Source organism: Rana temporaria, chromosome 9 (genome assembly GCF_905171775.1).
Source record: "Rana temporaria chromosome 9, aRanTem1.1, whole genome shotgun sequence".
Taxonomy (NCBI): Eukaryota; Metazoa; Chordata; class Amphibia; order Anura; family Ranidae; genus Rana; species Rana temporaria.
The window spans coordinates 30655018-30670453 of record NC_053497.1 but is presented as its reverse complement, the minus strand read 5'-3'; the positions used below and the strand labels follow the sequence as shown (position 1 = coordinate 30670453).

The 15436-nt window shown below is 47.5% G+C and overlaps 1 protein-coding gene across 2 annotated transcripts in view; it reads left to right on the top strand.

The window, feature by feature from the left end:
• ATF6B (activating transcription factor 6 beta) overlaps positions 1-15436 on the top strand; it is a 76625-nt gene that overhangs the window by 27854 nt on the left and 33335 nt on the right. For both annotated transcript variants that reach the window (XM_040323057.1, XM_040323056.1), the window contains exons 6-7: positions 520-652; positions 9047-9214. In XM_040323057.1, the coding sequence (XP_040178991.1) occupies positions 520-652; positions 9047-9214 (301 nt within the window). The remainder of the gene's footprint in view (positions 1-519; positions 653-9046; positions 9215-15436) is intronic.

Here is a 15436-nt window from a genome sequence, read left to right as displayed (position 1 = left end):
ATTCAAACTCGGCGTGGGAAAGCGGGTATTGGCGTATATCGCGCACCCACGATTTTGCCCTGATTTTCAGGGCAAAAAAGTGTGCGGTATACGCCGATAAATACGGTAACCAAATTTAAACTATTTACCGTATATACTCGAGTATAAGCTGAGTTTTTCAGCACATTTCCGGTACGGTTATCAGCGGCTAATGGAAAGATCATGTGACCGCCAGTCACGTCAGTGACATGATCATAGACTCCGCCAGCATCTGAAAACCCTTCAAGGGCCGCGAGGCGCCGTCGGAAAAAGGGTTAAGGCTTTAGAACCACTTTAATTTGAAACATTTGTCATTAAATGACATGGTAGGTTAAGGCAAGGCCATAGAATACGTGTAAATGTGCTTGGAGGAACTCATCGTATATTTTATAGAACATCTGCATTCATACCTGTCTATTGTCCTGTGGTCTCCTATCTTCTGCTTTCCTGATATTGGAAGCTTTCTCATTGTTAATGCTGTTGCTTGTCTCTGTTACACAGCCATCCTTAGGAGGGGTCGGGACCACTGTAAAAGTAGAGCTGCCACCATCACCACCATGTCCAACCCTGGAGGCACCTGCCACCCCCTGCGGCACATTGCAAATAACTCTCCTCCCCGTGTCCCCAACCACAGGTAAGGATATGTGTGTTTATGTTGTTTTACTACTAAGAATGAGAATGTGCACTGATCAAGCCTATTTTGTTTCAGCAATGAGATTCCATGCAATGTAATACTGATATAGTGCGGCTTTCAAACTGCATAGGCATGGTTTGGTCTGCTTGTCAGAAGTTTACCTGAACTTAAAGAGGATCTCTACTGTGTGGCAGCTGATCAAAAATGCCAAGCAAAAGACATATTACCAGCATTGCCTGTGGTTACCCTGCAGCTGATCTTTTGCCCATTGCCTAATTCTGCAGTGTATCTCTGTATGGGAGAGGTCATCGTAGTGGGGGGCTTTGTTTTCTCATATCAGAGCTGCCCCCTGATGACTGCTGATCTGATGCCTGGATAGGTTTATGATCAAGAAGCAGCAGGAGAGGTGAAGGAGGCACAGATCCACATAATGGTGAAGCAGGGAGGAGATCCTTGCACTGTAGGCTGCCAAGCACGGCTTCCTCTCCAGCAAGGAGAACAGTGAGCAGCACAGTAGTGACATCACCGAATCTCACTCCAAATCTCCGGAGACTAGAAATCAGAGGCGGCAGTGCAGCAGCACAGTAGTGACATCACCGAATCTCACTCCAAATCTCCGGAGACTAGAAATCAGAGGCGGGAGTGCCTTGGATCTCACACTGCAGATATACAACAGAACTGGAGTGCCTTGGCATAGGAAATGCTCTGCTATTTTGCAGGATGAAGTCAAAACAATGGGTCGATTATTCTGGGTACTGTTTAGCCACAATTAAAGTCTAACTTAAGGCAACACTATTTCTTTATCGTACATCACGGGACACAGAGCGGCATTCATTACTATATGGGTTATATGGAGTACCTTCAGGTGTAGACACTGGCAATCTCAAACAGGAAATGCCCCTCCCTATATAACCCCCTCCCATAGGAGGAGTACCTCAGTTTTTACGCCAGTGTCTTAGGTGTTAGTCATGGTTTAGCTTGCCTCCGCATCCTTGGGATTAGGTGAGCTACCGGTTCTGTCCAAAAAAGCCTCAGCGCTAAAGTGGTCAGTAACCGGACCCCAAACCCTTGGGGTATAGCCCATAATGCTTTTCTTTTTAGAGAGCTGGACCCTGGGCCCAGAACTTAGAAACCTTTGGGTACCTAAAGTTTTCTGTTGCCAGGGTGCTATATGGGCCCAGGACAGTGGATCCTTCATAGGAACCAGGGCCTGAAGGTCTAGACATCCCCACGGAGATGGGGGAAGATTGGGCCTCTTGCTTGGCAAAGTCCTGCGGCATGGAGCAGGTAAGTGAGGGGAAAACTTGCGGAACTTGGTTCTTAGCAGGTTTTTTTCTGGGGGGTCACAGGGGACATGCCTAAAGTTATGCACTGCATCTGGCAAACTAGTCACATATCATAAAGATAGGATGGCTCTCTATGTATTATTCCCCATAAGATGTGACCTCCCTTGTAGTGTTGGAAAAGCATTGAGTGGGGCCTGTGTTATATAAAAATATATGTGTGTGTCAGAGAGCTTTGCTTACCTGCAGGCCTCCAGGCGATGCTCCATTCAGTCTTCCTCCTCAGAGCCTGCAAGCAGGCAAAACGCTGACCTCCTCATGGTTCAGTTTGCTGGAACAGAGAGGTCCCTTCCTCCCAAAATCCCCCCCCCCCCCTCCCCCTGTCGGGAGGGGCATTTCCTGTTTGAGGTTGCTGGGGGGGAAGGGCGGGTCAGTGGCTTAAAGGAAGGGGCGGCCCTTCCTTGTTTGTTCCATCAATACTTTGGAACTGAGGAGAAAGACCAGAGCGGCAGCACGGGGCGCCGAGGACACACAGTGGCCAGAAAGGATATTGCAGTCTTCAGAGGACTGTTTTGTCAAGCCTAGAAATAGGCTGTTTCTTTTCCATCTCATAGTTTTTCTTTGCAATACTACTCAGGGGGACAGAATGTTTTTTCTTTCCTGGATTTGAAACAAAAACAAAAAAAAAAAAAAGTCATCTAGGGGAGAGGAAGCATTTTTTTATCCCCCAAACAGGTGTTTGGACAATTAACTTTTATAGTTCCAAATACCAATAGGTAGCAGGTGTACCTCGGTATTGTACCATGGTATGCCGCTGTTTTCCCTACAGGGAGCCTTGGGGCCATCGGGATCTGGGGCTGGAGCTGACGCGGGTCAGTCCAACCCTAAGATGGTCACGGAGGAGGTATTACTCACCTCTTTAAAAGAGATGCAGAAAAGCATGGGAAAAATGATATCCGCAGCTATGCGGGGCAGTAAGCGGAATAGATCTCCGTCGCCCGAGCGCGGACCCTCAGAAGAGGAGGTCCTTTCCTCAGGGGAATTGGACGACCTCTTGGACACGGACCAAGTAGGTTCAGGGATCGAAGACCCGGATACAGAGGAGTCTGGGGCAGTCTCCCTGAGGGAGAGCTGGTGGATTCAAGGATTGTCGGACTTGGTCCATAGGACATTCAACTTGCCAGTACCAGATCTCCAGGTATCGACGGTTTCAGCTTTGGGCTCACTGAGGGCGCCTCAAAGCAATGCTGTGTTTCCGATCCATCCTCTATTAGAGGGAATTTTGTTCCAAGATTGGAACAAGCCAGATAAGATCTTCTTACCACCTAAAAGGTTCTCTGTCCTATATCCTATGGAAGAACATTTTTCCAAAAGATGGGCTACTCCTGCAGTGGACGCAGCCATCTCATGTGTTAACAGATCGTTAACATGCCCTGTAGAAAACATACAGGTGTTCAAGGATCCAGTTGATAAGCGCTTGGAAGCACTACTTAAGAACTCCTTCACTACTGCAGGGGCAGTAGTACAGCCAGCTGTGGCTGCGATTGGGGTCGCTCAAGCATTATCGGATCAATTTAAGCAGATGCTTAAACTTATTCCGGCCCAGCAGGCAGAAAAATTTTCGGATGTCCCTAAGGCCATATGTTTTACGGTAGACGCAATCAAGGATTCTATCCAGCAAGCGTCACGTTTATCGTTATCCCTTATCCATATGAGAAGACTCTTATGGTTAAAAAGCTGGGAGGCTGAGCCCCCATGCAAGAAGCTCCTGGTAGGGTTCCCCTTCCATGGAGGACGACTCTTCGGAGAAGACCTAGATAAATACATTCAGACCATTTCAAACGGCAAGAGTACTCTCTTGCCAACTAAGAAGAAGGTTCAGGGACCTGCGTTTAAACGACAGTATTCCCCTGGGCAGGGGCCCTCTAATGCCAAGCAGTATCGACGGCCTCCTGCAAAAGCAAACTTCGGCTTCAACAGCAGATCACAAGGACAGGCTGTTAGAGGCAAAAGGCAGTGGTTTCGCAAACCAGCAAAACCAGCCCCCAAGCCAACCTTATGAAGGGGCGCCCCCACCCACGAAGGTGGGGGGAAGGCTGCGACTCTTTTCAGAGATTTGGGAAGCCAGCATTCCCGACGAGTGGGTACGGTCTTCCGTGGCCACAGGCTACAAATTAGATTTCCTAAGGTTTCCTCCTCCTCATTTCCAGAAGTCGAGGATTCCAAACGATCCGGAAAAGGGAGCCGCATTAAGATCGGCATTAGATCATCTACTTTCCCAGGAGGTAATAGTAGAGGTACCAGTCCTGGAACAGGGGCTGGGTTTCTACTCCAACCTATTCATCATCCCAAAATCCAATGGAGATGTCAGGCCAATTTTGGACCTAAAGATGGTAAATGCATATCTAAAGATCCGCTCATTTCGGATGGAATCCGTGCGGTCAGCAGCTGCCACACTCCAGAAGGACGACTTCATGGCGTCCATAGACATAAAGGATGCCTACCTTCATGTTCCAATTTATCAGCCACATCAAAGATATCTACGCTTCATGGTGGCTTCGCGTCACTTCCAATTCGTGGCGCTTCCCTTCGGGTTGGCTACGGCCCCCCGGGTGTTCACGAAGGTCCTAGCTCCAATCCTAGCCAAACTAAGGATCCAAGGGGTCACGATCCTAGCATACCTGGACGACCTCCTAGTCATAGATCACTCGTCTCCCGGCTTGGAGCGAGCAGTGGCCCTCACGGTCCAATACCTCGAGAGGTTCGGCTGGGTCCTAAATCGAGAAAAGTCAGCTTTCCAGCCCACAAAGCAGTTGGAATATCTCGGCATGAGATTAGACACAGAACAACAAGGAGTGTTCCTACCTCTGAGGAAGGTAAAAGCCATCAAGGAATTAATCCTACTGGTTCTAAGCAAGAAAGAACCGACTATTCGCCTATGTATGAGGTTACTAGGCAAGATGGTGGCCACATTCGAGGCGGTACCATACGCCCAGAGCCACACTCGCATCCTACAGGCAGCCATCCTGTCAGCATGGAGCAGAAGGCCACAGGCCTTGGATATCCCGTTGCCGCTCTCATCAAGAGTCCGACAAAGTCTGTGTTGGTGGTTAGACCCTCAGAATCTACTGAAGGGGAGGTCTTTCAGCCCAGTGGCTTGGAAGATAGTGACCACAGACGCCAGCCTGACGGGCTGGGGAGCAATTTTGGATGGTTGCACTCGCCAAGGTACTTGGGCAAAGCCAGAGAAGCAGTTGCCCATCAACATCTTGGAGCTCAGAGCTGCTCGACTAGCCCTCAGGGCTTGGACGTCAAAATTGCAGGGGTTCCCGGTGAGAATTCAATCAGACAATGCCACGGCCGTGGCATACATAAATCACCAAGGGGGAACCAGGAGTCAAGCCGCTCAGAGAGAGGTGAGCTTGATTCTTCTATGGGCAGAGGCTCATGTGCCCTGCATATCGGCAATATTCATTCCAGGAGTGGACAACTTTCAGGCGGACTTCTTAAGCCGCCAGACTCTATGGCCGGGGGAATGGTCTCTGCATCCACTAGTCTTTCAAGCACTCTGCCAAAGATGGGGAGTGCCGGACGTGGATATCATGGCATCGAGACTCAACAAGAAACTAGACAGGTTCATGTCCCGCTCAAGGGATCCGATGGCCTGCGGAACCGATGCGTTGGTTTGCCCTTGGCATCAGTTCAAACTTCTTTATGCGTTTCCCCCGCTCCAGTTACTACCCCGCCTGCTGCGCAGGATCCGGGTGGAGCACATACCAGTCATCCTGGTAGCTCCAGCATGGCCCAGAAGGGCATGGTACTCACTAATCTTAAGGATGGTAGTGGGAGACCCTTGGACTCTTCCTCTACGGCCAGACCTGCTATCGCAAGGTCCGATCCTCCACCCTGCCTTACGGCATCTAAATTTGACGGCCTGGAAGCTGAATCCCTGATTCTCAGGGGTAGAGGTCTGTCTCAGAAAGTAATCTCTACCCTAATCAGAGCCAGGAAACCGGTCTCTAGGGTGATTTATTACAGGGTCTGGAAGGCCTATGTAGGCTGGTGTGAGTCCAAGCGATGGCTTTCTCGCAAATTTACCATCGATAGAGTATTAAGTTTTCTCCAGCTAGGAGTGGATAAAGGATTGGCATTAAGCACAATCAAAGGACAGATTTCTGCTCTGTCAGTGTGGTTTCAGCGGCCGCTGGCCACCCACTCGCTGGTTAAGACCTTCCTTCAAGGGGTCTTACGTATTAGACCTCCAGTTAAATCCCCGCTTTGTCCGTGGGATTTAAATCTTGTTCTGTCAAGTTTACAGAAACAACCGTTTGAGCCGTTGGCTGATATTCCTTTGGTTCTACTGACAAGGAAGTTAGTATTTTTGGTTGCCATAGTTTCCGCAAGAAGAGTTTCGGAGCTGGCAGCCTTATCCTGTAAGGAACCATATCTTATTTTTCATAAGGACAGGGTCGTTCTCCGCCCTCATCCTTCCTTCCTTCCGAAGGTCATATCCAGTTTTCATTTGAACCAGGATTTGGTATTACCATCCTTCTTCCCTAAACCTACTTCCAGAAAGGAAGGGTTGCTGCATACCTTGGATATTGTCAGGGCCATGAAGGCCTATCTTAAAGCTACAAAGAAGATCCGGAAGACAGATGTGCTGTTCATTCTACCGGATGGGCCCAAGAAGGGGCAGGCAGCTGCAAAGTCCACCATTTCTAGGTGGATTAAGCAATTAATCACTCAGGCCTAGGGCTTGAAAGGGTTGCCTCCTCCAGTATCATTAAAGGCTCATTCTACTAGAGCCATGGGCGCCTCCTGGGCAGCACACCACCAGATCTCTATGGCTCAAGTTTGCAAGGCGGCAACCTGGTCTTCTGTCCACACGTTTACAAAATTCTACAAGTTGGACGTAAGAAGGAATACTGATACAGCCTTCGGGCAGGCAGTGCTGCAGGCTGCAGTTTGAGACCCTCGGATTCCGGGGGCTCCTCTTGTTCGAGTTAAATTTAAAATTTTTATTTTTCTCAACTAAGTTGGATTTATTATGATTTGAGTATATCTCTAAATTAAATCCTTTTGTCTTGGAGATGTTCTCCCTCCCCTCATTGTAAGCATTGCTTTGGGACATCCCATATAGTAATGAATGCCGCTCTGTGTCCCGTGATGTACGATAAAGAAAAAGAGATTTTTAATACAGCTTACCTGTAAAATCTTTTTCTTGGAGTACATCACGGGACACAGAGCTCCCACCCCTCTTTTTTGAGGACCATTTTGGGAGGCATACTGCTTGCTACAAAACTGAGGTACTCCTCCTATGGGAGGGGGTTATATAGGGAGGGGCATTTCCTGTTTGAGATTGCCAGTGTCTACACCTGAAGGTACTCCATATAACCCATATAGTAATGAATGCCGCTCTGTGTCCCGTGATGTACTCCAAGAAAAAGATTTTACAGGTAAGCTGTATTAAAAATCTCTTTTTTTGTGTGTTTTAGATGGAGCAGAGAGGGATTAGACCTCCTGTCAGTTTTTATTGCTGTCTGCGCCCCGATTAGGGAGAGTCACCCTCTCTATTTGTCCTGTTTACCATTATCATTGAAAGTAAAAGAAAATCCCATATTTTGGGTTGTCCCAGAAAAATAATAGAGGGGAGATCTTACAATGGGGACACTAGTTCTGGTGGCCTGTGGGTCCCCAGGAGATTCCCTTGAAGTGATTCCCTCATATGTTTTCGTTAAAAATAACAAACATGTTATACTTACCTGCTCTGTGCAGTGGATTGTGTGCACTTTATAAAGTAGCTTAACAACCACTTTAACCACTTAAGCCCCGGACCAATATGCTGCTAAATGCCCAAAGGCGTTTTTACAATTCAGCACTGCGTCGCTTTAACAGACAATTGCGCGACGTGGCTCCCAAACAAAATTGGCATCCTTTTTTCCCCACAAATAGAGCTTTCTTTTGGTGGTATTTGATCACCTCTGCGGTTTTTATTTTTTGCGCTATAAACAAAAATAGAGCGACAATTTTGAAAAAAATTCAATATTTTTAACTTTTTGCTGTAATAAATATCCCCCAAAAACATATATACATTTTTTTTCCTCAGTTTAAGCCGATACGTATTCTTCTACCTATTTTTGGTAAAAAAAATCGCAATAAGCGTTTATCGATTGGTTTGCGCAAAATGTATAGCGTTTACAAAATAGGGGATATTTTTATTGCATTTTTATTAATCAAAAATTGATCAGCGATTTTTTTCGTGACTGCGACATTATGGCGGACACTTCGGACAATTTTGACACATTTTTGGGACCATTGTCATTTTCACAGCAAAAAATGCATTTAAATTGCATTCTTTATTGTGAAAATGACAGTTGCAGTTTGGGAGTTAACCACAGGGGGCGCTGAACGTGTTAGGCTTCACCTAGTGTGTGTTTACAACAGTAGGGGGGTGTGGCTGTAGGAATGACGTCATCGATTGTGTCTCCCCTATAAAGGGGATGACACGATCGATGCGCCGCCACAGTGAAGCACGGGGAAGCCGTGTTTACATACGGCTCTCCCTGTTCTTCAGCTCTGGGGAGCGATCGCGACGGAGCGGCTATAAACGAATAGCCGCGTCGTCGTCCCGGATCGCTCCCAGAGGGAATCCGCCCGCCGCACGCAGCGGGGGGGGGGGGGTCCCGATCGGACCCCGGACCCGCGGAAAGGCAAGGGCGTATATATACGCCCTTCTGCCTGTCCGTGCCATTTTGCGGACGTAAATAGTCGTGCGGCGGGCGTTAAGTGGTTAAGATGAGAAACCTTCTGCCTTTACCACCACTTTAATTTGCGTGTTTTTCCTCTCAATTCCTGTTTGGCTCTGGGACAGGAAGTGAAGGTAAATCTCCTTACAGGGGTTATAACCCATCCTTACTCTATCCAAAATGGAAAAAAAAAATTCTTATAGTTCTACTTTAACATTTCTAGATGCTCCTTATGCTTTTAACTAAAACTAACATAGACATCTTAGCAACTTTATGTAGTGTCCATTTTATATGGATTGGTAGATGTTTGTGCAGCTTACATGAAAGTTCTTTTGACTGTTACTTCATTGTTCTCCAACTCTCAGCTACGGCCGGATGTCTCCCTAAATCCAACAGTTTCCTGTCCAAGAAACCAGCATTACAACCCAGACCTGCTCCAGGGACCAAACCGGCCCCTGCCTCAAACTCCACACCCCACGCCATCATCCTGCACCCGGTGACCAGCTCCCCTCCAGCAAAACCAACTCTCACAGGTACGCTCTTCTCTTTTTGGATGTCAGCTTATTGCGCCTCATTTATAGAAGCAAACCTCCTGGCACACCTAAGTACACAGTATTGTATAGCCTATTGTGTAGTGATTTGTATACATTTTCCACACCCCACAGCCAGGCTGGGAAAACTTGTCTAAAAAGAATAATCATCCTTGGTAACCCAGTAAGAAGCATTGTGATCTGACTAGAAAGGTGTGTGTTACATGACTCTCCAGACAGAATTACAAATCCCTTGACAGGTAAAACAACATACTTCATTCTCTGTGTTTACCTGTCCAGATAATGAGTGTCAGAGTGGGGGGAGGTGACAGTGTTTCTGTAAAGAGCACCCCCCCCCCACCCCCCAAATCTTCATATGCCGTATTTATCGGCGTATACCGCACACTTTTTTGCCCTGAAAATCAGCGCAAAATCGTGGGTGCGCGATATACGCCGATACCCGCTTCCCGCGCCGAGTTTGAACCACTGCGTTGGCATATACCGAGCGCAGTACACTCGAGTATAGTCGGGCAGGCTCGGCTCCTCTCGCGGTCATGTCCTGGACATACAGGACGCACAGGACGTGACCGCGAGAGGAGCCGAGCCTGCCCGACTATACCCGAGTGTACTGCGCTCGGTATATGCCGGCGCAGTGGTTCAAACTCAGCGCGGGGATCGAGCGGGGAGGACACAACGTTGGCCGCAGAAGGACGCCGGACCCGACGAGGAGGACACCACCGAAGCCGCAGACGGACGCCGGACCCAACGAGGCCGCCGATGGATGCCGCGCGCAAGACACCAAAACTGTAAGTATTAAAATGTTTTTTTTTTTACAGGAATGCGGGTCCACATTAGGGGTGCGCGCTATACGCCGATAAATACGGTATTTACCTTACATGCGCTCTCTTGCAGCATCTTGCCTCTCTGAAGCCGGTAATGAGTCAATTGTGTTGGCGATCCAGGGGAGTTGTGACGTCACTCTTTTTGTCACGGTCACATGAAAGCAGGTCACATGCTCCTCAATACCTGAAAATGCCTGACAGTGTTGCCAGCTGCAAAAAAGCAAGGAGCTCTGAGGAAGCGCAGGTAAGTATAGTGGGGTCAAGGGCTATCCTTTCCATGGCATGTCTGCTTTGATTGTGTAACCTGCTCTACAAAATAAAAGCCTAATCCAGTTACAATGGGCTACACTATATTGTCAAAAGTATTGGGACGCCTGCCTTTACATGAACTTTTAATGGCGTCATAGTCCGTAGGGTTCAATATTGAATTGGTCTTGGATAAGAGATCCCTCGTGTTTTTTTTTTTTTAGCAGCAAGATATTGTGTAAAACAAGTACCAAATAGTTTTAAAAAAATATATATATTTTATTTTATGTATCAAAATCAAACAAGGGAATGGGGCATAATTACATGGGAGTCATAAAAAGAAGTTGCTGGTCGTAACATCAAAAACAAATATTGAATTGGTCCACCCTTTGCAGCTATTACAGCTTCAACTCTTCTGGGAAGGCTGTCCACAAGGTTTAGGAGTGTGTCTATGAGAATGTTTGACCATTCTTCCACAACCGCATTTGTGAAGTCAGGCACTGATGTGGATGAGAAGGTCTGGATCGCGGTCTCTGCTCTAATTCATCCTAAAGGTGTTCTATCGAGGTCAGGACAGTCAAGTTCCTCCACCCTAAACTCACTCATCCATGTCTTTATGGTGCTTTGTGCACTGATCCAAATCATTTGGTGGAGGGGGGATTATGGTGTGGGGTTGGTTTTCAGGGGTTGGGCTTGGCCCCTTAGTTCCAGTGAATTGAACTCTTAAGGCGTCAGCATATCAAGACATTTTGGATAATTCATGCTCCCAACTTTGTGGGAACAGTTGTGGATGGCCCCTTCCTGTTCCAAGATGACTGTGGACCAGTATCTATGGGTCACTGTGATGGGTCAATTAATCTATGGGGGTACTGTGATGGGGGCAACTGATGAATGGGGGCATTCTGATGGGGCAACTAATCTATGAGTCCACTTTGATGGGGAAAACTAATCTATGGGTCAACTAATCTATGGGGGCACTGTGATGGGGCAACTGATGTATGGCGGCAATCTGATGGGAAAACGAATCTAGGAGTCCACTTTGATGGGGACAAAAAAATCTATAGGATCACTGTGATGGGGACAACTAATCCTTTGGGCAATCTAATGGGGGCAACTAATCTTTGAGGGCACTGTGATGGGGCAACTGATGTTTAGGGGCACTTAGATGGGGCATCTAATCTATGGGGGAACTGAAATGGGGTAACTAATCTATGGGGGCACTGTAATGGGGTAACTTATCTATGTGGGCACTGTAATGGGGCAACTAATCTATGGGGTTACTGTAATGTACCCTCTTGATTGCTACATTAGTGCAACACAATAGCTTGCATAGCGTCCTCATTCACGTGTCGGTTGCAATCGGCAGGTGGCCGTGCCTGCTGAAAGTGACAGGGCATATCATTCCTGCTGCAGACGCAGCATGTGTGCACCCCTGGCCGCTGCCTCTGAAGAAAAAGAGGGAAGCAGTTGAGAGGTAGATTGCAGTTGAGGGCGGTAAAAGCATGGGTCTACCACAAGGTTTTTACCACCCCCAACCTCATGTGTGAACAAGCCTTTATGCTCCTGGGTATAGACTACTATATGTTCAGGACTTTAGCTATTTCATTTCTGTATTGTGTCTCATGTTCACAATGACCACCAGGTGTCGCTGTTGCTCTTTATATTTCTATATGTTTTTGAGAACGTTGTGTCGGGAACGGTGATGCGAATGATGTCTGTTGCAGCATTTTCAACCAGGGTGTCTTCTGAGTTCTTCAGGGGTGCACTGGCAAAATTGCCCAAAAATGGGTACACGTCAGTGGGGGGTCAAGCCTGCTTTTTTGTTAACTGCAACAAAAGAAGAAAAAAGTTTAGCGCCTTTCTGCCATATGCGGCGGATGGGGCTCTGTACGTGCACCTCTCCTCCCGGCTGATCTTACATGGCATTGGGAACGATTTGTGACCCCCCCCCCCCCGGGGTATAAATGGGAGAGTTAGGAGGCGCCCTCACTTATTTCTTTTTTTTTTTCACCTTCAGTGACTGCGAAGCAACATTTGGCTTGTCATTCCCAGCATGGTATACCCATGCCATTATTCTGGCCGATATAACTGGGTGGACATATTTTTTTATTTTACCTATGCTGCATCCACCTCTGTTTGTCACCTTGGGTCCTCGTGGGTCCAACTTCCACAGATGCCTGGCCAGGCATTCCTGGCAGTCACTTATTGGAATTATAGCCATGTGCATACAACTTTTACTTTAACTAACTGATTTACACACATTTCTATTCGCATTTACTCCTGAGGAAGTCTTCAAGATGCAATCTTTCATCCACACATGTCTGGATATACTGAACTTTTTATATATACTGTACAGGCTTGAACGTTTTTGTACTATATTTTGATACTTTTTAAGATCTGATTTCAATCTGTTTGCATCATGTTCTTGTAGATGTGCTTAAAGTGATTGTAAACGATCACCTTGTAAAACAACCCATTCAGTTGAAAATAGAAATGAAAGGCAAAACATTTTTGTATAGATATAAAATACATTATAAATACTCTGTTACCCTTTTTTATAAATGATCACATTCCATTTGTTCTCGGCTGCATACGAGCTGTGAGGAAGAGAAACAGCACACTGAGCTTCCCATTGAATGGCTGTACAGCAGGGGTATGTCAAGGCAAAGCTGATCATTGGAGGAGAACAGGCAGAATTCCCAGCACAGCTCTAGAACTGACCACGGTGTGCTCTCCTGCTTAGTGTGGTCAGTTTTAATAGGAAAGCAGAGGAACTGGCAGTAACACCAGGGATTTCACACAAAGGAAGCAATACAACAATACAAAGAGAATAGGAGACTTCTTCATACAAGTACATGGTACAGCAGGCACATATCAGGAATATAAAGTGTTGGGGTAACAAACACTTTAATTACATTTTATTATATAGATATATATCTATATATACACACACACGCACATATATATATATATATATATACTTTGGTAGATTCACAGAGAGCGCAAACAATGTACATTACGCCAACGCAGCGCAGAGAGGCAAGCATGGAATTCACCAAGCCAGTGCACCCCACGCTGCGATGGGTTTCGAAGGCGTACGCCAGCGTAGGTGGAAGTGAGCTTGAGCCATGCAAATGAGGCGTGACCCCATGCAAATGATGGGCCGAGCGCCACACAGATACGTATCACGAACTGCGCATGTGCCGAGATGTAGACGCACCCCACAACTGCCTAAACTACGCCGGATCACTGCGTACGGTGGTGAACGTAACCTACGCCCAGCCAGACACGTCCAACGTAAAATACGCCGGCTTGTGTTCCCTGGTGCAGACCTTTGCATGTCTGCTGCTGGGTTACACCTCCTTTATGGGGAACAACTTTACGCCGGACGTACAACTTGCGCGCACTGCATCGGGCACGCGTATGTTCGTGAATCGCGGTATTTCACTCATTTGCATATTTGAATGGCTAATCAATGGGAGCGCCACATGCGTCCAGTCTAAATGTGCGCCCACCCTACGCCGGCGTAGGCAAGTTACGTCGGCGGGATGAAGCCCGTTTTTAGGCGCATCTTAGTTTTGGGTCTGGCGCACAGATACGACGGCGCACATTTGCACTTACGTCGGCGTATCTTGTTATACGTCGGCGTAAGTGCTTTGTGAATCTGGGCCTGTGTGTGTGTGTGTGTGTGTGTGTGTGTGTATATATGTATGTATATATAGGAATTGTCTGTAGACCTCAGAGACAGGATTGTATGGAGGCACCGATCTGGGAAAGGATACAGAAAAATTTCTCCCACATTTGAAGGTCCCAATGAGGACAGTGGCCTCCATCATCTGTAAAAGGAAGAAGTTTGGATCCACCAGGACTCAGAGGAGAAGGGCCTTAGTCAGGGAGGTGACCGAGAACCTGATGATCACTCTGACAGAGCTCCAGTGTTTCTCTGTAGAGAGAGGAGAACCTTCCAGAAGAACAACCTTCTCTTCATCACTCCGCCAATCAAACCTGTATGGTAGAGTGGCCAGACGAAAGCCAATCCTCAGTAAAAGGCACATGACAGCCAGCCTGGAGTTTGCCAAAAGGCGCCTGAAGGACTCTCAGAACATGAGAAACAAAATTCTCTGGTCTGATGAAACAAAGATTCAACTCTTTGGCCTGAATGGCAAGCGTCATGTCTGGAGGAAACCAGGCACCGCTCATCACCCGGCCAATACCATCCCTACAGTGAAGCATGGTGGTGGCAGCGTCATGCTGTGGGGATGTCTTTTAGCAGGAGGAACTGGGAGACTAGTCAGGATCGAGGGAAAGATGAATGCAGCAATGTACACAGATACATCCTTGATGAAAACCTGCTCCAGAGCACTCTTCCAACAGGACAATGACCCTAAGCACAAAGACAAGATAATAGAGGAGTAGCTACGGGACAACTCTATGAATATCTTTGAGTGGCCCAGCCAGAGCCCAGACCGATTGAACATCTCTGGCAAGATCTGAAAATGGCTGTGCACCGACGCTCCCCATCGAACTTGATGGAGCTTGAGAGGTCCTGCAAAGACTAATGGAAGAAACTACCCAAAAATAGGTGTGTCAAGCTTTGTAGCATCATACTCGAAAAGACTTGAGGCTGTAATTGGTACCAAAGGTGCTTCAACAAAGTATTAAAGCGGTAGTTCACCCACAATCCCATGATTTTACCATCGAGACAGGCATTGTAGCGCGAGCTACAGTATGCCTGTCCCGATTTTTTTAACCCCGTACTCACCTTGTAGTCGTCCATCGTAGATTCCGGCTCCCGCGGGGAATGGGCGTGCCTATGGAGAGGGAGGATGATTGACGGCCGGCCCTGGCACGTCACTCTCCCCGAAGACAGCCGGAGTAGGTCTCGGCTCTTCACGGCGCCTGCGCACAGGCTATGCGCACGCGTCGTGAAGACCAAGCCTATTTCGGCTATTTCCGGAGAAGCGTGACGCGCCAGAGCCGGCCGTCAATCATCCTCCGTCTCCAGAGGCACGCCCATTCCCCGGTATCTTCGATGGACGACTACAAGGTGAGTATGGGGGGAAAAAATTCGGGACAGGCATACTGTAGCTCGCGCTACAATGCCTGATTTTAAGGTAAAAAAAAAAAAAAATTTCCC